Source organism: Sapajus apella, unplaced genomic scaffold (genome assembly GCF_009761245.1).
Source record: "Sapajus apella isolate SASKATOON/1434 unplaced genomic scaffold, GSC_monkey_1.0 scaffold33, whole genome shotgun sequence".
NCBI classification, from domain to species: domain Eukaryota; kingdom Metazoa; phylum Chordata; class Mammalia; order Primates; family Cebidae; genus Sapajus; species Sapajus apella.
Window position 1 is genome coordinate 844,243 of NW_022436973.1, and position 26,460 is coordinate 870,702.

Here is a 26,460-nt window from a genome sequence, read left to right on the forward strand (position 1 = left end):
ATGTTTTAATGCAAACCTTTATCTGAAACTGATGGTGTCAGATATGTGTCAGAATTCAGAATGTTTGGAATTTAACTTGTAATATATTTGCATATCTTGTATATTTCATAACAACCCTGGTAGGGTCTGAGGCAGTACCCTATAATCAAATCTAATATTTCTACAGCAAAACTTATTAGATACTCACAAGAAATGGGATAAATATTGTAAGCAGTATCAGGCCAATTTGGCTGAGTTCAGGTTTTACCACCAAATTACTTTGTATAACACTAAACTGAAGAACCTTGTTTTCAGAACTTTTGGGCTTTCAGAATGGCATTAAGCATAGGGCCCTATATTCTCTACCTGCACAGTTGCATGAACAAGGGGAAAGTATCTTGCTTGCACATTCTGGGAAGAATACCCAGTGCATGACCTGTAGAGTGTGCTCAGTGGAACATTTGTTCCCCCAGATTCTCTGAGGTGAAGGCTGATGTGGTAGAGGTCACAGCATTTTGGAAGAGCTGTATGATGTATTTGGTTCTAGGAGACTCACAGTTACTCATGTGGGAATTCTGAGGAGTCAGAAAGAAATCCGTTTATTGGTGTTTAATTTACGGTCTTTCCTCTAAGTTTGATCTTGTCGCTGTTTTTGTCAGATGACCACCTGACTGTTGAGCTGGTATTCTGCAGACAGGTGTTCCTACATCTCAGTGTGCTGGGACAACCCTGTTTACTCCTATTATCCTGGTGAAATTAAGAGCATCCATTTCATAGTTTGCCCCAGTTTCAATGATAAATTATCTACTCTTCCTATCCATAGACAATTTACAGACTGCACACTGGCACACGTGGCTTAGGTTTATCCTCATTTTGTGGATAAGGCAAACATTTTCTGTTAAGGGCTAAAAAGAAAATATTTTAATCTTTGCAAGCCATACAGTTTCTTTTGCAATTACTCAATTCTGCCATTGTACCGTGAAAGCAGTCATAGATAATATGTAAATGAATGGACCCAGCTGTGTTCCAATAAAACTTTATGTGCAAAAACAGATGGTGGGCTGGATTTGGCTTCCAGGCCATAGCTAAACCCTGATGTATATTATAAAGCTGATGTCCAGAGTTGCATAATGAAGTACAAGACCTCATAGCAAATTGTTGGCTAAGCTCAGGGCAGATCCCAGATAACCTACTCCCTAGACTCTCACCACTGTATCATTGAGTATAGACTTCAGGTATCTCTAAAAGCTCATGGGCACGGTCAGTGAAGCTTTAAGGCTTCAGATGCAAATGGGTACAGGATGGGGCCACAGGTTAAAGTACAATGGACAAGAAAATTGACCCAGTACAGGGACAGTCACACCATTTGCCATGCTTTTTGATGAGGCATTGGGGGAAAAAGGTCATCTCTGGAGCGCCTGCTATGTTCACACCCTATGACAGGCATGAGATCTGTGTAGTAGCTCTCTCTATTAGGTAGCAATATGTCCCATCTTCCAGTGTAGGAACCACTACCGGCACATTTAAGGCCCCATGATTCTTCTTAGGTCCTCTGGCTCCAAGGTCTGCTTTGCCTTTAGGGAAAATAGCTACCCTTTCTGAGACTCTTCTTGCTAGTTGTGTAATGTTAGCTGTATGCTGTCATCACTCAGAATTACAGTTCCATCTGTAGAATGGAGAGGGTGTTAGGTATGATAGGTCCTTCTGCAGGTAAAATTAGAGAACATATATGAATCATCATGTCATGTCAGGTGTATTAGTCTGTTCTCTCACTGCTATAAAGAACTGCCCAAGACTGGGTAATTTATAAAGAAATTAGGTTTAATTTACAATGAAAAGAGCCAGTTCTGCATGGCTGGGGAGACTCAGGAAACTTACAGTCATGCCAGAAGGGGAAGCAGGCACATCTTCCAAGGTGGCAGGTGAGAGAGAGCCTGTGAAGAAGGAACTGTAAAATAGTTGTAAAACCATCAGATCTTGTGACAACTCACTCACTATTGTGAGAACTGCATGGGGGAAACCACCCCCATGAGCCAATCACCTCCCGCCAGGTTCCTCTCTCAACTTGTAGGGATTATGGGGACTAAAATTTAAGATGAGGTTTGGCATGTGATACAGAGCCAAGCCATATCGTCAGGCTTGCAGTGGCCTCAGCAATGGTTGGAAGGAAGGAAGGAAAGAGAAAAGGAGGGGAAAAGAAATGGGAAGGAGGAAGGAAGCTTTTTTAAAAGAAATAGCCAGTGTTGTTTAGCCTGTTCTCATTGACCTCTGTGCCATCCCTTGGATAAGCAGCCTCATCTGGGTGAATTTTCTGATTTGCACCTTGTTGGCCCCGACAGCCTCATTACATTTCCTTGGCTGAGCGCAGCAGTTTAGGGAGATACGTGTGTTATACACACATAGTCACTAATATATATTCACTTGGCCACAAACACCACAGAGTGCACACATAGGGACAAGTACCCACAGACTCTCGGATTCAAAGCACACTCGTACATGCACACATAGGTACGGTGGCAAGAAAAGGGGACTTATCAGGAAATCCAAAGACACTAGCAAAATGGGTTTTAAAATTCACCAGACCTGGAGCTCTGGTCCTGCACATATGATTCTATGGGCTAAATACAAATTACTGGGCTTCGGACCTTATGGTTTATGTATTAATTTATTAAAGTCATATTTTATAGTTCTAAAATTGACTTTTAGCTCTGTAATAAACGGTGAAATTTCCTCTTCCTCATTAGTGAGCTTTCTGGCACCAGACTTTTGGCAAGGCCTGGGGTGAGAACCTCCCTCTGCCAGCCATCTCTCCACATGTGCCTCGTCTTGGGAAAGCAGGGGCTTATTTATTTACTTTTAATTGGCCAAAATTAATTGTGTGTATTTACAGGGTATAGTGTGATATTTTGATCTATGTATGCATTCTGGAAAGACTTAATCAAACTAATTAACATATCCATCACCTCACCAGCTTAACTTTTTTTGTGTAGTGAGAACATTTAAAAAATCTATTCTTTCAGCAGTTTTGAAATATACAATACATTATTATTAAATGTGGTTACCACGCAGTGCTGAATGGCTGTTAAGTTACATGTACTTCAGATCACAGCTCCTTTCTTGGTGATATTAATTTGATTTCATATTTTCTAACGATTGTGAACTTTTCTGTTTCACAATTTAAAAAAAATAAAAAGAGCTTCTGTTAATTTTGTAGCTACCTGCTTTCCCTAATCTCTGTCATCTGCCTAGGGAAAGTTATCTTTTATTCAATAGTTATAATTGCTATATAGGCCCCTGAAATTAAGGACTCACCCAGCTTTGGTTCAACTGGACTTGAAACTCAGTCTCTTTCTCAGGAAATCCTTGGCATCTGGCACTCTGTAGGTTTAGTACCTTCACTCACAATTCAGTGGAGTTTATCACAGTGAGGGGGCCCACTCTACCACCTTGGAATTCTATTCCATCTGCTCCCTTATCCATCCCACTTTTCTCCACTACATTGAATCTTCCTCCTTGTCTTGTACAGGTCTGCTTGTGCTGATAAGGTAAAGAGTGTCTCTCTTAATTTTACCCTAAGCAATCTCTCCCCATGAAAATATATATATTTCTCTTCTGAAGAGGAGTTCTGATGTGCCAACATTTTTCTCTTGTCCAAAAAATGTTTGCAGCCCCTTAAAATTTTTGCCATGCAGACTTTCTGCTTGAGGACTATAAAAAGTGATGTTAAAACACCAAGTCTCTTAAACCATGGCCTAACATATCCATACCGTCCTCCAAGTATGAACAAAAACCACGTTTTGGAGGGGTTGAGCTTGACTCATCTCGAATCCTCTTTTGGGGAATTGCTTCCTGGCTTTGCACAATTCCCCAGGCATGGGAGAGGTTTTAACCTTTCCATGCGAGCTCCATGTCTTCAACACCTGCACCAGGATGTCTCTAAATGAGGCCCATGGGGCTGGATCATGTACAGTAGACAGTAGGTCCAACATGGCAGCCTTGGAGCTGAAGAGCATCTACAGAGAAGTTGGAATTCTTAGCCTGAGCCCTCTGCTCCAGTCCCTGTACTCAGGGTCTTGGCCTCCATGTACTGCCATGGAATGCCACTGGATATGTATGCCCTGTGTGAGTTCCCCATCCCATCCCTATTCCCTTGCCTCCTGAAGACAGGAGGAAAACCCTGCACCAGAGTCACCTTTAGACTTCTCTACTCCTCTGGCTCTCCCATTTCTGACTTTCATTCCTCAAGGGCCTTGGTTGAATTTTCTTGAGAGTGTGCTTGGCTCAAAGATAACCATTCTCCCTCTCCTCAGGACATCTGAGCAGCTCTTTCCACCTCCGAGGGTCCTGGCATCACCTCGTCCCCTTGTGGTGTGTGTCCCTAGGAGCTGGAGCTGGCTATCTACTTAGTGGTGCTTCCTGTGGCTAGGAGCCCCACATCAGAAGCATATTGATGGAGTGATCCCATCTCCATCCAAGGTTGTAGGCATCTTCTGGGGTACCTTCTGATCATCCTCAGTGTCATTTTGCATAATTACATTCATAGATTATTACCATTTTTCCTTCATCTTTTTGTGAATTACCTGCTGAAGTCATTTGGTACGTTTTAATTTGAATGATTTATTTATTTTTTTGGTGATTCTCAAGAGTCCTTTACATACAAAAAAGGATGTTTTTCTATTAGCTGACATAGCTATCAAATATTATTCTCAGCCTCTTTGACTTTTAATTTTGTTTCAGATTTTTGTTAACATACAAAGCATACTTTGACACCGTAGTTATTAAGAAAGCATTGTGTAACTTAAAAAAATATATATATATTTATATTTTCATCATTTTCTCCACTTAAGTCTCTAGACTCATGTATTTTTTCTGAATGATGATTTTAGTCCACCTGATTTTTTCATTTTTCTTTTTGGTTAAAATTCTACTTTGATGCTTTCACATTATTTTTGTGACAACTGCTTTCTGTTTATTTGCATTTCTTTATTACGTCATTGTTCAGTTTGTACTTTTTAATGTTATTGAGTCATTCTGTTTTAGGTGTTTATCTTATAGCATACATTTAGACTTTGTTTATTTAGACAGTCTGAGAGCTTTTCTCTGTTTTAACCCATTTATATTTACTGTCACAACAGAAACATTTTTTTCTCACTTTTGTCATTTTTATTACACAGTTTGAATACTTTTGTGCTATTTATTTTTAAATGCATTTACTGTGTATGTTCTATTTGCTTTATCTTTTTTTCTGCGAACTTTGCTTTTGGTTTCCTTTGAATTATTAAAAAATATAATTAGACACATGATTATTTACAGGAGGGCCGCCTGTTTACTTTCTCCTCTGCAGGTTGAGATGGCTAGCACATTAGTTTTGCAAACTTTCCCCTACCACTGGAATAGCTTTGTTTGTGGAGTCTCTCTGAAGGACCCTGCTCTCTTAGTAAACCATTCTTCCAGAGTGGCTGTCATGCTGCAGCACCAGCTCTATGTTTGGTGTGACTGTCATCCCCAAGGACTTCACCTAACTCCCAGGCAGCCATATGCTGTTTCACAATAGATCCTACCACCAAAGAAAGCTGCCTCTTCTCAGCCATCAACATGATCTCCAGTGGTTCCCATTGGTTCTCCACAGTTCATTTGTTATAGCTGTTGGAGCTCCAAGTCCCAATGAGAACACTGATCTCTGAGTCCACCGACCTGGAGTGACCACATAGACCACAAAAAGATGTCACAGGGAAGTTTTCCTGTTGGTCTCATCACTTGCCTTATATTCTATTCATAGACTTGGACTGAGGAGTAAAAGTCAGGAGAGAGAGGATCCTTCTTGGAGGCTGTCAGGTGTTGGAGATGAAAACTGATGGCAGTTTGAATCAGAGCAGTGGTTCTGATGTCTGGCTGTTATTGACCTCCAAAAAATGCCTGCTTCCAATGGTTCATCCTAATAGCAGAGATGGATGACATGGGAAGATTTGAGAATTTCTGATAAGGTAGAATAAAAAGGAAGATGAAGATGCAGGTTGAGGGAAGAGAGGCCCACCAGATACCGAGGTTTCCAGCTTGGGTGACTGAATGGGTCATAGTGCCACTGACCATATTCCATACTTCAGGAAGAATAGCCCATTGGTCAATGTGGGAAAAGATTTGAGGTGGAAGCTGTGCAGATCTGCTGCATTCATATCATTGATGTGGCACCTAGGTAGAAACACAGGTCTGTGAACTGGATACATAAGACAGATGTGTGGGTGAAAGTTCTAGGGTGCAGAGCTGGGCTTGGGGGTTATCAGTACATTGGCAGCTGTTGAAGGGAGAGTGTAAGCAGTGAAAAGATGAGTAAAGGGCCCTTACGTTAGAAGGGAGGATGGAGGAGGAGGAATGCATACAGACCTATGGTAGAACACTGCCAGATTTGTGAGAAAAATCACAAGAATAAAGTGTTATCTGAACCTAAATAGAAAAAAAGACCCAGAAATGAAGATTCTGTGAACACGGACAATTGTGGAAGAATGGTCAAGTTGTGACAATAATCATGGTAAATATTTCCTGAGAATATACTGTGTGCCATACATTGTTCTAAGTAGGGTATTAACTCCCTTAATCTAAAACAATCACCTAATGAGGTAGACACTGTAATTACAGATGCAGAAAATGAGGCACAGAACAGTAACGTAACTTTCCCAAGACCACTAACTAGTAAGTGGCACAGCCAGGGCTTGAACCTAGGCACTTGGATCCGTAGTTCAAGCCCTGCACAATCTTCCTTCTTCAAGTAAGATAAAGATTGAGAATATCTACTGGATTTGGCAATTAGAAGATTATTAGTATCTTCCGTGTAAGCAGTTTTGTGGGGGGAGTATGGAAAACAGAATCTAGATTATAGTAGATTGAAGTTTTGCAGTGGAAAGTCAGGAAGTTTTGGCAGTGAATGAGGACAAAACTACTGAGAATTTTAAGTGTTACTGAAACACAACTAGATGATATTAGAGAAAACCTGCTGCTAAAGGTAGTTTCTAAAGTATAGGAGAAGCTGTTGATGTGTGCCAAAATTAGGGATAAAAGGAAGGATTTGGAGATACAGGATAGAGAAAACCAAAAAGAATCAAAAAGTTGGAAAATATAGCCAGAGTCAGGGTCAAGAGCAGTGGTGTTCCTGGTAAAGAAGAGGCAGGGGATGGCGTGGATGGATATCAGGTCAGCGGGTAAAAAGTTAGAAGTCAGCCCCTCTCTCTGCCTCTTGCCTCTTGAAGATGTGGGTGTCTGCTGGGATGACATGGGTGCCTATTGAAAGGGCGGCAGTTGTGTGAGGTACAGGAGTGGAGAAGGCAGTTGTGTCATAGGCTTGGCAAAGCTGAAATAAAGGTGCAAAGGAATGGGGGCTTTAGGGGAGACTTGTGTGGAGTCTGAAGAGCTCACACAGTAGCCTGGACCTCCTGCATTAATAAGTCAGGGATTAGATAAGAAAAGCAGAGGTCTAGGGTACCATGTGAGCCTGAGGAGCAGATCAAGAGGAGTCAGTTGGGAGAAGGCTGTGGGTAGAGATTGTGCCGGAATATGGGAAAATGGAATTTCCAATTTGCAGAAGGTGAAGAATGAGGTGGGGCTAAAGTGGATTGGAGAAGGCTGTTGGAACTAGAGAGGTCAAGCATGTTGGCCGTGTTAACCACACAGACATTCATGTCTCCTTGGTGAAGATAGAGGTTGAGTGATGAGGGAAGGTAAATGCATTACAAAATATTTATGGAAATAGCAGTTTAGGTGGAAGTCAGAGTGGAGAATTCAGACAACTCATTGCCTTCTATTCCTGGATACCAAGAGGTAGATTGCCACTTATTTTTAAGAGTGTTATTATAAATCCAAATGTAATATGTTCCTTGGGAATGTAGAATCAACTCATGGTAAACCTTTGGCTTATGGTAACTTCCAAGGTAAGCATCTCTCGTACCCTTTATTTAAAAAGTTGGGATATTAGGAAGTAGTTCTCTGTAGAAGAATGGTCAAGTTGTGGCTTGACCCTTAAAGCCGCAATGAGAAAGATGCACAGATTGGAGTCTCCAAGACCTCAGTGTTTGGGTCATTTTTCTCACATCTAAGTGTTATTTCTGAAATCCGTTAAAAAATATTCTGTGTGACTGACTCTTCTTTTGCTAGCCACCAAAGTGTGGCCTTTTTACCTTGTGTTAGAAATCCCAGTCAGTTGCTAGGGTAGTGTACCGTCTTAATAGAAGGTCTCTGTGGTTGCTTCTGATGGGAAGTTGAAACATAAAGGGCTGGGGGCCGGGCCGCTTCCTATGATGAATGCCTACAACCATTTCTGTGAAATTGACTCCCGCCCTGTGTGTTGCAGGTGATATTTGAATCCGTCTCTTTGAAGGGTCATCCTGGCTACATCGCCGTGGACGAGGTCCGGGTCCTTGCTCATCCGTGCAGTAAGTCTGTCCCTTCCTCCCAGTACAGCCTTGATCCACGCCAGACTAGGCAGCATAAAGCCTGCAATCCTCTCCATTCATTCAGCTCACAAACATCTCTCTCTCTCTCCTATCTCTCTCTCTCTCTCTCTTTTAATCCTTCAGAAATGCTTACATACTCAAGGCAATCAGTCCTGAATAAATCCATAATTTTGCCGGCCTGTTCAACAGGCAGCACCTCCAGGAATTTGCAGAGAGTGGCAAAACATCTTCTTTTGAATCTCTCTCCATTATTAAGGGAGTCTAAAGTCCTGATTGTTTATTAGTGGGATTCAGACCACTGAAGTGGAAGAATTAGAGGGCTTTGGTTTGAATCTTGTGCAATTGTCTTAAAAAAAAAAAAAAAAAGAACACCACTAAAACACTGAGCAAATTAGCACACTGTTCACTCACAGGGAAAAGTACCCCAAAGCGATTAATTCTTTCAAAATAATTTTAAATACACTCATCAGCTCCATGTAGGCATAGAGAGAGATTTCTCATAGTGGTTAGTACTTATGGTACAGCGTCAAGAGTCCTCAAAGGCGTGCCACTCCTCCATACCCATCCACTTCTTTGCCATGTTTAGTCTCAGATATTTGAATGTGTTTCAGCAGGGAGATGTGGTTTCTGGCTTTGCAAAATCTCAGAGGCCATAAGTCCTGGGTACAGGTAGTTGAGATGACATCATACCCAGTGACATTTGGTTGGGGAGACTGAAATCAAACTGATTTGCATGGAGATTATAGCAGCCCCTGGGCGGGGTAGCTGAGATGCCGGTCCCACAAGTTTGTCAGCGTTCTGCAGATTGGAGATTCCCAGTAGTTTCTCAGCAGCCATCCAGTTCTAGGTAATGCCCTGTGGGCTCCCTCCACTCCTCCCATATGGCCATGAGTCATGCTTTGGGCTATGGTACAGTTTTCCATACTTTTCCCTGCAAGTGAAAAGTACCCCAAAGCGATTCATTCTTTTGAAATAATTTTAAATACACTCATCAGCTCCATGTAGGCACAGAGAGAGATTTCTCATAGTGGTTAGTGCTTATGGTATAGCGTCAAGAGTCCTCAAAGGCGTGCCACTCCTCCATACCCAGCTATGCAGGGTTTATGTAGTAGATATGCATATAAATCTCCTTCACTAGGATGAAATATTCCCCTCCCTGTACTCCTGGGAGTCAGCATCAGCTGTTCCACTGGAGAATGATCTTTGGCCTAAGACTGGGCAGCTGTGTTGGGGGATGTCTGTGCTACCTGTGGTCCATTTAACAGCATGCATTCAACCTTGCACCACCTCCAGTTTTGAGGCAGTCTCTCTGAAACCTCCCTTCTGTCTTCCTCAAGCCCTGCCTACATCCTGTCCACTCAGAGTGTGCTTGCCTCTGCCACATCTACCTGTGTTTCTGCTTCTTACCTTGTGCTGGATGTTTGGACTTTTGTCTTTCTAGTGGGTGACAGCTGGATTTTCCCCAGGAAAGATAGCATGGGTGTCTTTACCTGGGCCCTAGAACTTTGTGCTCTAATGGGAATTTTGACCTCCATCCTGATGCCCAACCTTGACACCTGTCTCTTACCCTAGCCTCAACTACCTTCAAACCCAGAGTGGTAAAAGCTCTGCCTTACCTCCAAGCACACACCATGGTTTGCTATCACAAGCAAATGTGTCCTTCTCTTTGATAAATCTCCACAGGAGTGGGTTCTCTGGAGGGTACTAGAATAGCTTTCCACCCCCAAAGTCTCATGAATCTTCTTGAAATCCTCCTTTCAATGGGGTGGTTCCTGAAGTTAGGATTCTCCTGACAACCTCATCATCCTCCTGCAGAGGGGGTGTGGATTTCATGGTTATGAAATTGCTGAGAGCCAGTTACCCAGCAAATGGACCATGGGCTGTAACTCAGGAAGACGTGATCCTGGCTTTATTTCCTGCATAATGTGCTTTTATTGGGCTCAGCCTCATTGTTGGAGCAGCTTAAGCATAAACTTCCCAGAAACCACATGTGAAGACCCCACAGGAGAGGCTGGAATTGGAAAAAATTTTCATTTAACTATATGGACAGATACTGGCAGTATACATAATACCTGAGGTATATCCACAGCTCATTAATCATGTGGAGTTGAGAAGGGCCTAAAAAAGTCCCTTTCCTAAGGACCAGTGCTTAGTCCATACCTTGCCCAGATTTTATTCATTCTTTCTTTCAGCAGGTGAATTATTGTACATCAGCTGTGTGTTAAGAACTTTCCTAGGCACAACGATAGATACTTCAGTGACTAAAAGAGGTTAGGTCCTTGTTCTCATGGTGTTTGATTAGCAGGAGGGCCAATGGAAAGAAAGGCACTACATCAGTCACTAATATTAATTAACCAAAAATTTCAGATAGTGAAAAGTCCTGTGGATATCCTCAGTGCGAGCTTCTGGGATATGGGCAGGCTTCTTGGATATAGTGGTCAAGGGAGATATCTTTGAAAATGTGATCTGAGCTGATACTCAAATCACAGGAAGGAATTCACCGTATAGTGTTTTAGGGAAGGGATGCTTCAGACAGAGGAGACAGCGGTTGCAGAGGTCCTGCATGGGGAGTCATCCTGATGCTGCCAGCATGTCCTGAGCAAAAGGAGCACAGGAGAGAGTGGCCGGGCAAATGTGGGACAGAGAAGTCTGAGCCTTGGGCATCATTGTGAGTAGTTTAAATGTTTGTCTAAGTGCAGGGAGGCTCTGTGCACAGAGTGATGCTGGAGAATGGTCACATGGGCTGCTCTGTGTTGAAGAACCATAGAGAAGATGTTGGGAGACCTAGGAGGAAGAAAGTTCTGGAGCCGTGCAAGAGGTGGTCGTGGTCAGCATCAGGGTGGTTGAGAGACATCCATTCATCATCCAACAAGTATTTGCTGAACATGGCTTCCATGCCAGGCACCATTCTGGATTTGTGGGAGTGAGACAGATTGACTCTCTGTCTTCATGGACTTCTATTGAAGTGAAGGAGACTGAAAACAAAACAAATAATTGTATGATTATATTATTATAATCATATAATTATATATAATTATTTTCCAAGTATATAATATAGAATAGAAATATACATTTTATAAATGCAAATTATATTACATAAATAATTATGATATATAAATTATAATAGATTAATAATTATATAACATTATATAATTGATCTTTTATAATTTACATTTATATATAATATATAAAATTATAATTATATAATGTAATTTTATAATTATATGCACAGACAGTGCACTAGTCTGCTAAAGCTTCCCTAACAAAATGCTGCAGACTTGGTGGCTTAAGCAACTTAAATGCATTTAATTTTCTCACAGTTCTGAAGGCTGGCAGTCCAAGATCAAGGTGTTGGCAGTGATGGTTTCTCCTGAGGCGTCTTTGCAGGTGGCTGGCTTCTTGCTGTGGCCTCACATGGTCGTTCCTCTGTACTCGTAGTCCCTTGGCATACCTCTGTGTATTCAAATGTCCTCCTCTTTTGAAAATACTGGTCAGATTGGATTGGATTAGGGCCTTCCCTAAAGGCCTTATTTTAACTTAATTGCCTCTTTAAAGGCCCTATGGCTAAATATAGGAACATTTGAGGTATTGGGGTTTAGGGTCATATATCAAAAGATTAATTTGGAGGAGGCACAGTTCAGCCCATGACAAATGATAAGCAGGGCTATGAATAAACGTAGAGAAAGAGGTGGATAGAGGTGCACAGATTAGAGATCTATTAGGAGGCAGAGCCAACTGGTCTTATTTGATGGACTGGATTAGGAGTCAGGCTTCAGAGATGGCTCACTCCCAGATTTCTAGCTTAAGCAAGGTCTTGTGATCGTGGGAAGGGCAGGCTGCCTTGGGAGAAGCCAACTATGGGCCCCAGAGGCTACTTACAAGGGTTACCTGTCATGCAACTGGATAGTAGCTTCTGAACTCTCCTTAAGACTAAAGGTGGTTTTTCCTAGACCTCCAGTCTTAGAATTAATTAATTAATGACTTTACTTATAGATGGTTAAAAATTTAACTATATTGAAATATATGCATTCAATTCAAAAAAACCTATGGACACAAAGGCTTTTTAATTCTCCCCTTCTGCCCTCCAAACATATTTGCTATTAACATATGACCAGAGTTTATCAATAAATGATTCCACTAAATATTCCAGAAGTTCCAGGGAGCAAGCGAAACATTTGCAATTGTATCGTCAGTTGACTGGCACTGAGATTAGGACAGTAGATAATTGTCTGGAAGCTCCCAAAACGGTAACCAGAAGACAGGCATAATGCTCAAAGGAATTTTTTTTTTTAACAAACTGAAACCTCTCATCTATATTGTATAGCCCATTTAACATTTTTGTGTTATTCTAAAAGTATTCTAGCCTTAGTTACCCTCCGCTGCTGTTTCTCAGTGCTAGCCATTAGCAGGGCCACTGCATTTATAACTGCGTACGATAAATGTCAGGATGATTTTTCCTCTCCATTTCAAAGTTCCTAGCTTCTAAGTTGACTTTTAGAATTGTTTAAAACTTTTTTTTCCCCATCACAATCTCGCGGGGCCATGTCCCTGAGCCCACAGAGCAACTGCAACACGTTTCTAATGTGTGTACCGGGGCTTTCTGCACAATTGCCTGGCTTCCTACTGAGCCCTGTCAGGTTTAAAGAGCAGGATAAAGAGCACAATAATATGTCTTTGGATGCTGTACTGACATCTGCAGGAGTCTAAATGTCACCAGCGTCAAGGCATTTTTGCCCCAAATGCACAGCCAGTCTTCTGTTAAGCCCATTCAGTGGCATCCTGTTTGCGGGGAATTGGGTCTCAGTGCGGAGAAAGTAGGAAGTGCTTAGCACCACGAGCTGATGGCTGACCTGGGTGTCAATCGTATTGGCTGAAGGTGGGTGAGTTGAAGTCCATGGAATATAAATTCTCTCCCAGAGCAGCAGATGCTGGGGAAGGTGGCAGTTGAGAGAAGCTGTGGCTGATGAGCAGGCTGTGTGGGGACATGGGAAAAGGGGGATCAGAGAGGCCAGGAATGTAGAGAAGAGGACCAAAGGCCCCCCACATAAGCACAATCCCTGGAGAGTGCTGTCTTTAATGAGCCAAAGTTGACCCAGAGCCTCAAGGAGCAGAGACAAGGGTCCTGAGCAAGAAGAGGGTGGTCTAGATCAGCTTCTGTGCTGGGAACTGCCATCAGGGCTGGCCTTCGTGTGATGCCCACTGCGTACTGCGTAGAGTTGTGGGGGAGGCCCTGAATTTATGGGGCTGGATCAGGTAAGCCTGGCTAGTGGAATTGTTGCAGATGACTTACATAAGAACAGAGACCACAGATTGATAGAGCCGGCCTCCCCACCTGTTTTGTTAAGTCTGTATTGTGTTTTAACAGCATGTTGAGGTTAGAGTGAGAGATTTCATATAAAGTTTGGATTTCTTATTTGCCTTGTGAAATCAAATGTTTGACACCCCCATATAAAGCGTGCATGCCTGGCCTTCCTCTGCTGAATTTAAGTCGTAGTTGCCCACTTTCAGTGGGACACAGTGTCTCTCTCCAGTTCCCTCCAATCCTCACCACTCCTTAGTGTCTCCCCAGTGCTAAGGCTAGTGGTGGATACCAGTTGTTGTTGTGCTTGCAACATTGCTTCTCTTATGTAAAGACATCTTTATGTTTCTTAACTCTCTATCAAAAGTGAGAAAATAAAAGATGGGCCAAGGAGGTAGTATTTTTTGTTTTGTTTTGTTTTACAGCTGAACGATGTTATTAATTTACATAACTGGCTCTTGTAGGTGCATGCGTTCAGTATCTCTGCTGTAAATTGCCAGTGTTTCCGTAGAATATTCACACTAAGGATCATTAAACATCTCAACTCTCTACCACTGAACCTAGAAGGGAGGGAAGAAGGGAAATTGAAAATGAAAGAATCAAGGCAAAAGTTCTATTGCTGAGAAGGAGGAAGTGGAGAGGAGTCAGAGGCAGGCACGCTGGGGACGTTGATGCAGAGAAGATTCATTGCTAATTGTACACATCCCAGAGGTTAAACCATTTTCTCAAAGCGTAAGGGAAGGGCATTTCTTTGTAAAAACAAACACAGAGTTTCCTGGCATTGGAGCTAAGACTCTGTACTCCCTCCCCACCCGGGGTTGATGCGTTCACTCCCCCTTTAAACCTGTGGCATGGACGAACTTACAAGGTTCACTCTATTCCCACTTCAATCCAAAAATAACTTCACAAAATTACACAGGAGAGCCAAAAGAAAACAATTTCAGACAATCAAAGCAGCGTGACATTTGTCAAGTTGACTAGATGGAGGAATTTTCGACTCTGAGAAGCCCATCGAAGTGGTTTTCCCTGGGCCTTGGGTCCTTGACAGTCTTCCAGCATGGCGGCTCAAAGGTAGCATGAGGGATCTTGGAGCTGTTCTTCATTAGTTTAAAACTTGAGCAAAAGCACATTGGGAAAGTGGGGATACTGCCCACTTCCTGGATTATTCTTTGAAGTTTCAGTGAGATGCTATGTGTAAAGTTCTTCGAGCAGTGCCAGACTCATCATAAGTGATCAATGAACTCTTCACTGAGCCAGGCCACTTCTGAAGCACCAATTCCACCCTGCCCAGTGTTCTCCCAATAAGTCTGCCTAATTGCTCCGAGATTCTTGGCTTTTGCTGAGCTTTACAGGTGATGACACAGATTAGTAGACAAAATAGTTCAAATCAAGGAAAAATAGCTAGGAAAGGGGTCACATGTAATATAACTATTTGGGAGCATTGAGAGGGACCTGAACCATCAGCACAGCCCTGTCTGGGAGCCCCTTCTGCAGACCCTGGAGTCTGTCTGGAGACACCATCCTTATTCCCAGTGTCCAGTAGGCAAGGGAGCATAGCTGCATGTTAAATGCTGAGTTGGGGGCTAAAGTGGACCTGGATTGAATTGTGTTTCTGTCTTTCACTAGAGCTAGGTAGCTTTGGGTATATTAAACTTGTTGAGCCTTGATTTCTGCCTAACAGGGAAATCATAATAGTGTCTGCCTTATAGGAATGTCATGAAGTTAGATTAGATAGAACATGCAAAGCATTTCTCATAGTACCCGGCACTGTAGGAGCGCTCAGTAAATGGCATTATTGTTGCTATTTGTCTCTCTGTGTATTTGACTCCCTCTAGAATGATGGCCAAAATCAGCTGGGTATGGTGGCTCACACCTGTAATCCCAGCACTTTGGGAGGCTGAGGCAGGCAGATCACGAGGTTGAGAGATCGAGACCATCCTGGTCAACATAGTGAAATTCCATCCCTACTAAAAATACAAAAATTAGCTGGGTGTGGTGGCGCACATCTGCAGTCCCAGCTACTTGGGAGGCTAAGGCAGGAGAATCACTTGAACCCAGGAGGTGGAAGTTGCAGTGAGCTGGGACAGTGCCACTGCACTCCAGCCTAGTGACAGAGTGAGACGCTGTCTCAAAAAAAAAAAAAAAAAAAAAAAAAAAAAAAAAAAAAAAAAAAAAAAGAAAGAAAGATGGCCAAACCCTCCTGATAAACCTCCTTGAGCCTCTCCTAATTCCCCATTTGTTTCCACCCCAGGGGTGATACCAGTTCATCACCGATTCGATTGATGGCATGGAGATCCTTCATTGTGCCTCAGTGAAGAAACTAATTCTTCTAGATATAAGCTATCAGCCTATGGAGAGCTATTATTGACGTTATTATTTCTAGAGTGCAGGTGGGTGAGGACCCTTCTCCACAGAAAAACGGAAACAGATGAACCCAGGTTATCCAATATAAAACATAGACTTAATCCTAAGATTGTCTGCTCACACACACTCTGATTTTCATTTGAAAGATCTTTTCCCTGTTATATCCAGTCCCTGGAATCAATGCTCCCCACTCATGCTCAAAAAAAAAAAAAGCACATCGCAGAGTAAGACTCTGGGGTCTTGTGACATTGGGCACATTTCTAGAGTTCTCTCTGCCTCAGTTCATTCACTGTGAAGTAGAGAAAATACCACTACTGACTGCATTGGGTTAAGTGAGTTCCTGCATAGAGACATTGTACGTGGTAATGATCACATAGCAAGTGCTAAGAATGACAGCTACTAGTGCTTTCCTTCTCTTTCCTTCCTCCTCCACTCTGTCTTTCTCATCATCTTCCTCATTAGCATTATCACCAAGGCCAAGTGTGCAGGTCTCAGGCACAGAGGTGCTTCACATCAGCTCTCTCTCTTTGCTTGTACAGGCTACAGGGAAGCATCACCTATGGTGAATATCTACACCCCTCCCTGCCTCCAGTTTTTCTTCTTTCTAATGTTCGGTGTCACAGTTTCACCTTTTGTGCAATGCCAGTCCCAGAAGCCATGATTAATTTGGGTGTATTCTAGGCATGTTTGTGCCAATTTCACAGAGCAATATTGCATAGCAGCTGGTAATAGGATACAGAGTTCTAAATTCACGTCCTGGTTCCCTCACCCTCTGGATGTGTGACTGTGTCCAGTGATGATGTAACCGCTCGGAGCCTTAACTTTCTGATGTGTGAAATGGAAATACTGCCCATTTCATGTATTTTTGTGAGGTTTCAGTGAGATACTATACGTAAAGTTCTTCAAACAGTGCCAGACTCATAATGAATGACTAATGAACTCTTCACTGAGCTGGGCCACTTCTCAAGCACCAGTTCCACCCTGCCCGGTGCCCATTCTGAGCTGCCATCCACCAGTAGGGAAGTGGTGCAGGTTGTTGAGTCTCCTTCTCATGTGTTCTTTCGTTTCTCTCTTAGGAAAAGCACCTCATTTTCTGAGACTCCAAAATGTGGAGGTGAATGTGGGGCAGAATGCCACATTTCAGTGCATTGCCGGTGGAAAGTGGTCTCAGCATGACAAGCTTTGGCTCCAGGTAAGCATGAGAGAAGCCTCTGCTCGTACTTGTTAGGATGAGAAAGGGAAAAGAAGGAAAGGAAAGAAGCAGCTCTATGGCAACACAAGTATATTGAACAAAACCCTGTAGAGGGGAACACCAGCTAGCACCGGAGCCCACCCCTGCTTACAAACTGGAATAACTATAGGTCTGGGTGGGAGAGGTCTGGGCTTGTTGTGAGATGGGGTGGGTGGTATGGTTAGCTGCTGATAAGGGAGAGTTTCCTGGGGTCAGGTGGTTAGGCCCGCGACTTGTCTGGCAGGATGTGTCTCATGGCCTGAGCCCTGGTGGAATTTTCTGCTCTAACCAGCATTTGCAAAATGGCAGGGGTTTACAAAATACGGTAGCTTGGGCTAACAATGCTGTCTTATCCCTTGATAAGGGAAGAAAGTGTGTGCTGTGATGAAGGGTTTGGTGGGTAAGGGGAAGGGATATTTTTTAAGTACTTCTGTTCCTTTTACATTGCCCTGCATCTGTGATCTTGTTGAACCTTAGGCAGGCATTGGTACAGTCATTTTTTAGATGCAGAAACAGACCAAAAGCTAAAAGTTCCAGAATTTGTAACTATGACATTTTCCAACTACCCTCTAACAAACTTTGTCTTTTAATCGCAGATTACTAGGACTAAGGCAAATGGAATATCTTAGGTTCTGGGTATGTGGTCTCATGTAATCTTGACTGGATATCCAGTGATTCACTAGTACATCTGGGTGAAATTAGAGTCACTCTTTATGGGAATTTTTCACTAAAACGAGCAATCTGTCTATTCTTTGGTTAAATAAATCCATTAGTAATGTCCATCAGGGAAGTGTTTTAAGCTTGAATTTGTCTTCCTATTATTTCTACTCATTGATGGTACCTTCCAAGGAAGATGAGAAAGGATCTCTTTGAGTGGGGGTTAGAGACAGAGGGCAACACACAGAACTAAAACATCACTTGTTATAATAGCATTAGCATACTTCTATTAATACTAACACAAATAGCAAGTTTTTGGAGCAGCACAGAAGTGGGAGCTGTGCTGTTCAGTGCAGGAATGACTGACTACGTGTGGCTGTGGTTATTTGACATTAAAAAAAATATTTCTGTACAAAAATTAGCTGGGTGTGGTGGGTGCCTATAATCCCAGCTACTTGGGAGGCTGAGGCAGGAGAATCGTTTGAACCCAGGAGATGGAGGTTGTAGTGAGTGAGTCAAGATCGAACCACTGCACTCCAGCCTGGACAACAAGAGCAAAACTCGTTCAAAAAAAATTATTTCTAAATAGCTTTATTGAGGTATAATTGAGATGTGATATTTAAAGTATTCAAAATTTGGTAAGCTTTGATATGTTTACATGTGAAACTATTACCACAATCAAGATATTGAGTGTGTGCATGACATCCAAAGTTCTGTCCCCATGTGTGTTCACTTCCTCCTGACCTCGCCATCCCCATCTGTCACAGGCAACCATCAATCTGCTTTCTCACAGTATCCATTAGCTTGCATGTTCTAGAATTTTATATAAATGGAAGCATGCAGCATGTACCCTTCTCTCCTACAACATAATTATTCTGAGGATTACTTATGTTGTTGTGTATAACAATATTTATTATTTTGTTGTGGGGAAATATTTCATAGGAATGGATATAGTACTATTTGTTTATCCATCTACCTGTTGATAGATACCTGTTGGGTTGTTGGCAGTTTCTGGCTATTACAAAGAAGTTACTGTGAGCAAGCATGTGTGAGTCTTTGTAGAGACATATTCTTTCATTTCTCCTGGGTATGAAAATGAATTAGAAGTGGAATAGCAGGATCATCAGGTAGATGTATGTTTTACTTTGAAGAACAATGAGCTGTTTGAGAAAATGGTTGTACCATTTTACCTTCCTACACGCAGTCAATGGAAGTTCTAGTTGCTCCGTATCTTCACCAGCACTCAATATGATCAGTCTTTTTAATTTTGGCACTTGAATACGTGTGTAATGGGAGCCCATTGTAGTTTTAATTTACATTTCTCTGAGGACAGATGATGCGGAACATATTTTCATGTATTCATTTGCCTAGCTGTCTCTCCATACACTTTGCTGGAAGTTCATGTTGTCACTTTTCTTCTTGGATTTAAGCCATTTCCTGTAGTTAGAAAATCCTTGGGCAGAAAGAGCCCATTTAGGGGCCAGCTGTTCCTCCATGCCGCTTAGCAGCACAGCAAAGTGCAAATCGCAGCACAGGAGAGTGAAATACTTGCCCTTTCTGCTTCCCAGAGTTGCATATAGACCACAGGAGAGCGCAAGAAACCTCCACATGTCACCTGAGTATTCAGTAGTGTTACTTACTCTTTTCATTACAACTAGTGTTACAGCGTATTTGGCCACCAAGAAGCTGTGCAATTTCAATGGCATTGCCTCAGCTGGGTCATGGCAGTGAGGCAGGATCATCACAATATTTTCAGCAACTTTGTTTGGGTCTTCCAATTGTTTTACGATTGTTATTGCGGCAGTTCTGAGTTGCATGCCCTGAACCTTGGGTCTGTCAGTGGGAGAATGTTAAAGGAGATCATAATTGAATATTTGAGGAAAACAGATGGAAACACATGACATGGAGCTCTTCCACATCTTATCTGCTTTTCAATGTAAACCAAATCTTATTTCACAAAACGTCTTTTAGGTGGCTTACAACGGGACGTAAAACATGAGAAGATATTATAAATTAAAAGTGAGACGACACCAGATAGAAGGAGAAGGTACACAGAGCAGATAATAATGTGGAAACCGCATTCCTGCTCACTGTTTTCTAACTGATGGTTCACAGACGGAGACTGCAGCATTGTAGCCACCAGTGGAATAAAGAAAACTTGTTGGATACACAGTTCACAATGTCTGTGAGATAAACAAAAAACAATTGCTCAGGAAAATTCTAACCGTTGTTCACACAGAAGCCAGACAGGAATTGTTCCCAGGAGTCCCTGTAAAGAAAACACTGTGTGATGCAATGAACAGTGTTCCCCACCGCAGTCTTATTGAGGGCGTGCAAGTGAGTTTCATAGGCCTGTTTCACATAATGATGGCTGTGAGAAAGCAGTCTGGGGAGGAGAAGGGGGAGAGAGGGGTGAGGCGGGCAAGAGAATATGGCAGAGTCCCCCGCTCTCTGCCAATCCGTCTCCATCCTGGGGCACTTGAAACATATCTGGCAAGTGAATAGATTTAGTAACTATTTTTTCCAAGGAAATTTCCCTAAATATTGTCTCTCTCATCTGCATTTCATAAAATTTTGGGAGACATGCAGTTTATACAGTGCTCTCTGACAACTGCCTGTGTTGCTAGTTAAGTCCAGGCTTATGTGCAGAGGAGCGGTGTGTTTGTGTGTGTCTTTGTGTGTTGTGTGTGTAAAATTTTATATATTTTCATATATATAACATATGATAAAGTGTTATATAACAATATTATGTATAAAATATAATTATATAATTATAAATATATTTTATACATAATTATACTTATATAGCACTTATTAAAGAAAATTTATTTTTTAAATATATTTTAAAATATATATATTTTAAAATATATTAAGGAAAATACTTATTTTATATGTAAGTATATATATTATGTTTATTGATATATATATATAATAAGTTATTTTCCTTAATGAGTGTTTCCTTATACATGGATACACTTCCATCCATAAGAAGCATTTTCCTTCCATATATAGTAAGTCCTTTTCAATATGGAAGGAAAAGACTTAGTTTAAGGAATTGGCTCACTTGACTCTGGAATCTGAGAAGTCTCATGATCTGCCTTCTGTGAGCTGGAGACCCAGGAAACCAGGGGTGTAATTCCAGTTCAAGGCCAGGAGAAGACCATTGTTCCAATTCAAGCAGGCAGGGAGGAAGCAAAAGGGGAAAACTCTTCTTCCCCTGCTTTTCTGTTCTGTTCTTGCAAAGACTGGATGGTACCTACCCACGCTGGGGAGGGCCATCTGCTTCACTGAGTCCACTCATTCAAGCGCTCATCCAGAGATACCCTCACAGACACACCAAGACATAATGTTTACTTTGGGTACTCTATTGCAGTCAAGTTGACTCGTAAAATTAACCATCACATAGGTTAACATCTTTCTACAAAAAGGAGGTGCGTATCAAGACACCTGCCACCCAGGGATGATTGCAGCCACAATCCAAGACAGGCCAAAGCAGTGGCCAATTTCTCATGAGATGTTTCTTCAGATGTGTCCCAGCACTAGAGCAGTGGCTGGCAGACTCACTGCTGTTCTGCCTCATATAGCAAGGGTAGGGTGACTTAGCCTGAGAATTTCCAAAGCAAATGAAACGGGCACACCATGGCCAAAAGAGTCTTCATCAGACACCTACAGCAGGTCTACTGTTTAGGAATGCTGCTTCCTGCTGTAGCTTCTGAGATACCCTGAGGAATTTCACTAAGTCACTGAAAGTGGTATCTTTTCAAATCAGTCAGTTGTAATTCGGGAAAATAAAGATATTGTTTCCAGAATGGTAGGTATGTCGGTGGCCCTTCTTTCTGGCAGTGGTTAGAAAGCAGTCAGTGGACTCATAGTTTGAGATAAATCCCTGTTGCCTCTGTTGTGGAATGCTGGCCTTCCTTTAAAGTAGAGTGGAACTTTATAGCTTGCTTTTCCTTAAGTGACTGTGGATCATAAATTAATAAATTAATGCCCCTGCTTTGCACCCTTCTGGAAACTTTGTCTTTGGAAGTCCCCATCTGCTTTTGTGGAATTATAGTACAAGTTCTACGTGAGAATCAATAGAGAAGGACCTATGCAGAAATGCAAACACATGAGCCTAGAGCAGTTGTAGTGAATCAGGGAAAAGGATGATAAAAGGGTAGCAAAAAATTATAAGCAAGTTTTTCTTGTCCTGGGCTCATTTCTTATTAAGGTGAAGTGTATGGTGCCATGGTCTATGGTGGTAGGGGCTCAGTCATAACTTGCTTATTCCTTTTGTGAGGAATTCCTTATTCCTGGCCTGAGGAATCCAGACATGTAACTTTGCAAGCAATTTTTCAAGCAACTAGATGTTGTGCATTCTAAGGGGAATAGCCACTAAGCAAAGTGGTCTACAGTTTTGTGGAGTCGGTTTAAAAAATCACATTCCGGCCAGACGTGGTGGCTCATGCCTGTAATCCCAGCACTTTGGGAGGCCAAGGTGAGCGGATCACCTGAGATCAGGAGTTCAAGAACAGCCTGACCAACATGGAGAAACCCGGTCTCTACTAAAATTACAAAATTAGCCAGGCATGGTGGCGCATGCCTATAATCCCAGCTACTCAGGAGGCTGAGGCAGGAAAATTGCTTGAACTGAGGAGGGAGAGGTTGCGATAAGCCAAGATCCTGCCACTGCACTCTAGCCTGGGCAACAAGAGGGAAACTCTGCCTCAAAAAAAAAAAAAAAATTCAGGATTCAACTAGGTGGGACTATACCAACAGAATTATCTGTGTAGCACAGTGGAAATGTAAATGGGCACATCTTTTCTGCAAGATAATTAGACAGTTGATCTCTAAAGCCTTAAATATGCATATTTTTCCAATGAGTAAATTTACTTATGGAAATTTACCTAAGGAAATATCCAGAGATGGAGACAAAAATATATCTGCAAGTATGTTCAGTAGGACAAAAAGCTGGAAAGAACCTGAATTTTCAGCAAGAGACTGATTAAGTAAATGAGGGAATGGTATCATTAAATAACAGATTATAGAAGTATATTTAATAACATTTCCGTAACATGTAAGTGAAAAGAATGAATTAGTCATTAATATATTCATAATACTAATATATTAAGCTTTATGAAAAATATATACACATGTACATGCTCATATATGTCATACATATATAAAATATATATAATCTATATATACATATGTATATACATATACAATTCTCATATATACTTCTGTAACTTCATGAAACATGTATCAAGACACTTAATTGATTGTAATAATAGATTATGATGCTTTTTATTTTCATCGCTATTCTTTTCTGTTTTATCCAAATATTCTAAAATGAATACAGGAAACTAATATAAACAAAATGCTGTTAAAAAAAGAAAAATGGTCCCTTTTTCCTAGTTACAGAATACTCCAAGTATAGTAGGAAATCTTTGCTGGGTTTGGGGTCGCTAATTCCAACAATGAGGATCCAGGTTTGAGACACTACTCATCCAGAAGGATGTTCAGAAATATTTTGTGTGTGTCCACCTGTCTTTATCAAGGAGCATGGCAGATGGAGCTCCTTCCTTTAATTCCTCAGGGACTCCAGAACAGAGTCTGTCAGCCCCACCATGGAGCTGACTTTCAGGCCTCCCTACAAAGGGTTCGCTCCATGAGGGGTTTATATGACAAATAACATTTGAAGAGTCTCAGAAATGCAGCCATGTGCCCAAACGCCCTGTGCAGATTTCGGTAGGGACAGTGTATGTTTTCAGACAAATTGCATGCACTGGACTGGGAGCAGATCTGAATTCGACAGGAAAAGGTTCCTGCCTGAGCTGTGAATCTGTAGGCTCACAGCAGCAGCCGGACCAGGGTTGATGAGCTAAGGAGGCGTGTCAATCCTCATTGCAGCCAGTTCTCCCAGTCAACCTGTGTCCTTGCTCCTGCAGGGCTGCTGCTGGCCTCCAAGGCTGTGAGTGTTCTGGGGACCAGCTCCTCCTCCTACTTGCATGGATCTGAACCAGGTGTCCCTTCTGTGTGGGATTTGTCTTGACAATCTAGTGGCCATGCTATTAGCTAAACAATGATGAAATGTAATGATACTATTCATAACAGCTCATGTTTATTAAGTACTTACACATGGAATGTATTTAATTCTCATAACCAGTCTTTCAGGTAGATGTTATTATAGCCCCATTTATAGATGAGGAGACCGAGCCTTAGATGGTTAGATGACATCCTTTGAATTGCACAGGCAGTGAGCAGCAGAAGCATGATGTGAATGAACATAGTCCTTTATCTCAGTACTGGGCTCATTCTTCCATGCCTACTTTGTGGCCCTGTCACCCTGGGTCACACTCCAGTCTTTCCTTCTATACAGGGAGCTTTCTATTTAAAAACAGATTGATTTATTTCACACATATTTACACACCTCTAAATTTATTGGCCGCTGAACTAGCTACTTAAGTATATTTTAATTTCTCAAATCTAAACACGAGCAAAATAAAAAGTGCCCTTGGAATTATTTTTGAATTGCCTCCCCACCCCCTAGTCACCTTCTCAATTCTCTTATCCCTTTGTTAGCCACATTCCTTAAATGTGATGTGAACATTTGCAATGAGTCTTTCTTCAGTGCCCACCTCTTCCGAGAAGTGGCCCTTATAAATGTTACCAGTGCTTTCCTCATTGCTATAGCCAAGGGGTGCATATCAGGCCTTATACTTCACTTCTCTTTTCAGATTTGATGATACTGATGCTCTCTCCTCAAAAATCTTACTGCCGTCTTGAAACCATCTGTGAATAACTATGAAGGGCCTGAGATTTTACCTTATTTGGAGCTAACAAGGTAGACTGCCACAGTTTCATAGATGCTGGCAGAAGACATGAGACTTCTGGGTCAGAGACAAAGAACTTTATTATTCACCACACAGCAAGCAGCATAAGTTTCATGTTCTCATTAGTTTTCTTTGTCCCCCACCGAGCCCTGTGGGACTTGTGCCAGGTCCCTCCTGACTCTCTGGAGGAATTCTAAACCCAGAAATCAACCCCAAATGAGCAGTCAGCCATGTACATAGTAGGCCTTTGGAAGGGTTTCAGCACAGCTAATCAAAAATGATTTATGTCTACTTCTATTTCTTCTAACTTTTAATAAAGAATAATCAAAAGCTATTCTTTAGAGACTGACAAAAAGGTACAAATGTGATTTTAAGAGAACCAATGGGCTAGATTTTAGCACGTTTCCAAACGTCATGCTGTGGCAGCAATGTGACTAGAAGTGAAAAGAATATTCATTACAAGAGAATTGAGAGAATTTCACCTAAGTATTTTCTGGCCAGGGAATTCCTGGAGCAACTGGAACAAATTTCAGCTGAAAATGCTGGGCCTGATTTTATTTTTATTTTTATCTTTATCTTTTTACTTTATTTTTAATTTTGATGCCAGAAGTTCAAACCGGCACACTGAAAGCTTCCAGGATCCTTCATTAAATATTTTCTGTAAACCAGGCAAAACCGGAGATGGTTTGTGCAAAACAAGAAATGGTTTCCTTTTATTAAAGACAGTACTGTTTCCTCTTCTGCCAATTACAAGTCATTTTCAAGGTTTCCTGCTCTTTCTGAAGTAATGACAGCCATTTTTGTAGTCTATGTCTTATCTCTTGGTGAAGGAAATAATGTCATGACACCAAAGGAGAGTGGATGGGGAATTGCAAAATGGCAAGGCCATTACAGAAGACTTGATAGATTATCAGGTGGTAGGGAAACAGCACTCTCCGTGGCATCACGCGCAACTCTCGCCCCCATCACTAGGTGGTTCCTGAAAATAGAGGGGTCTTGCCTGAGGGTGGAAGCATGCACTCTTGCTAGGGACAGAACATTAAAGTGTAGCTGTGACAGACCCTGTTCTTCCAAGGAGTGTATGCTCTCAAGCCAAGCAACCTGTCCACATACAACAAAGCCAGCCAAGAGAATCTGGAATTTGAGTTGTTTTTAAAGAGCAAGGCAAGCAGATGAAAAATGGGAAAGAAAAAGAGATTTCAAAAGCAACTCTTGCCATAATGAGAGACACAGGAACATAAAATGGCATTAAGCAGAACCACAGATTAGGCGGTAAAATGCTTTTGTTCAATTTAGGATATGTGTCCCTCCTGGATGGATGAATTGGAAAAAAAAAAGGGATTCACCTTCTGGGCAGATGCAGCTTCATGGATATGTAGCTTGTTATGCAGATAGAGCCTTTGGGCAACGCACAAAGGTGACCTCCTCCCAAGGGGACTCAGTCAGGACTCATGGCTGTGCCAAGAGTGTGGCTTGGCTTTGACCCTCTGCTCCCTGGTGTAGGAGCACACCTCTCCCTGCTTATCTGGCTACCATTGGTGCAGTGACCAGTTGTTCATCCTCAGGACGTAGTCTCATATTTAAGGAAGGTTTCTATTCATGTATTCTATGATATTATTTGGCCCCTTGCTTTCCATTAAGGGACTTTTTTTTTTTTTTTTTTTTTTTTTT

The 26,460-nt window shown here is 41.8% G+C and overlaps 1 protein-coding gene across 13 annotated transcripts in view; it reads left to right on the plus strand.

The window, feature by feature from the left end:
- Positions 1-26,460, plus strand: part of PTPRT (protein tyrosine phosphatase receptor type T) — a 1,128,767-nt gene that overhangs the window by 406,072 nt on the left and 696,235 nt on the right. For all 13 annotated transcript variants that reach the window (XM_032295649.1, XM_032295654.1, XM_032295655.1 and 10 more), the window contains exons 4-5: positions 8,318-8,399; positions 17,160-17,275. In XM_032295649.1, the coding sequence (XP_032151540.1) occupies positions 8,318-8,399; positions 17,160-17,275 (198 nt within the window). The remainder of the gene's footprint in view (positions 1-8,317; positions 8,400-17,159; positions 17,276-26,460) is intronic.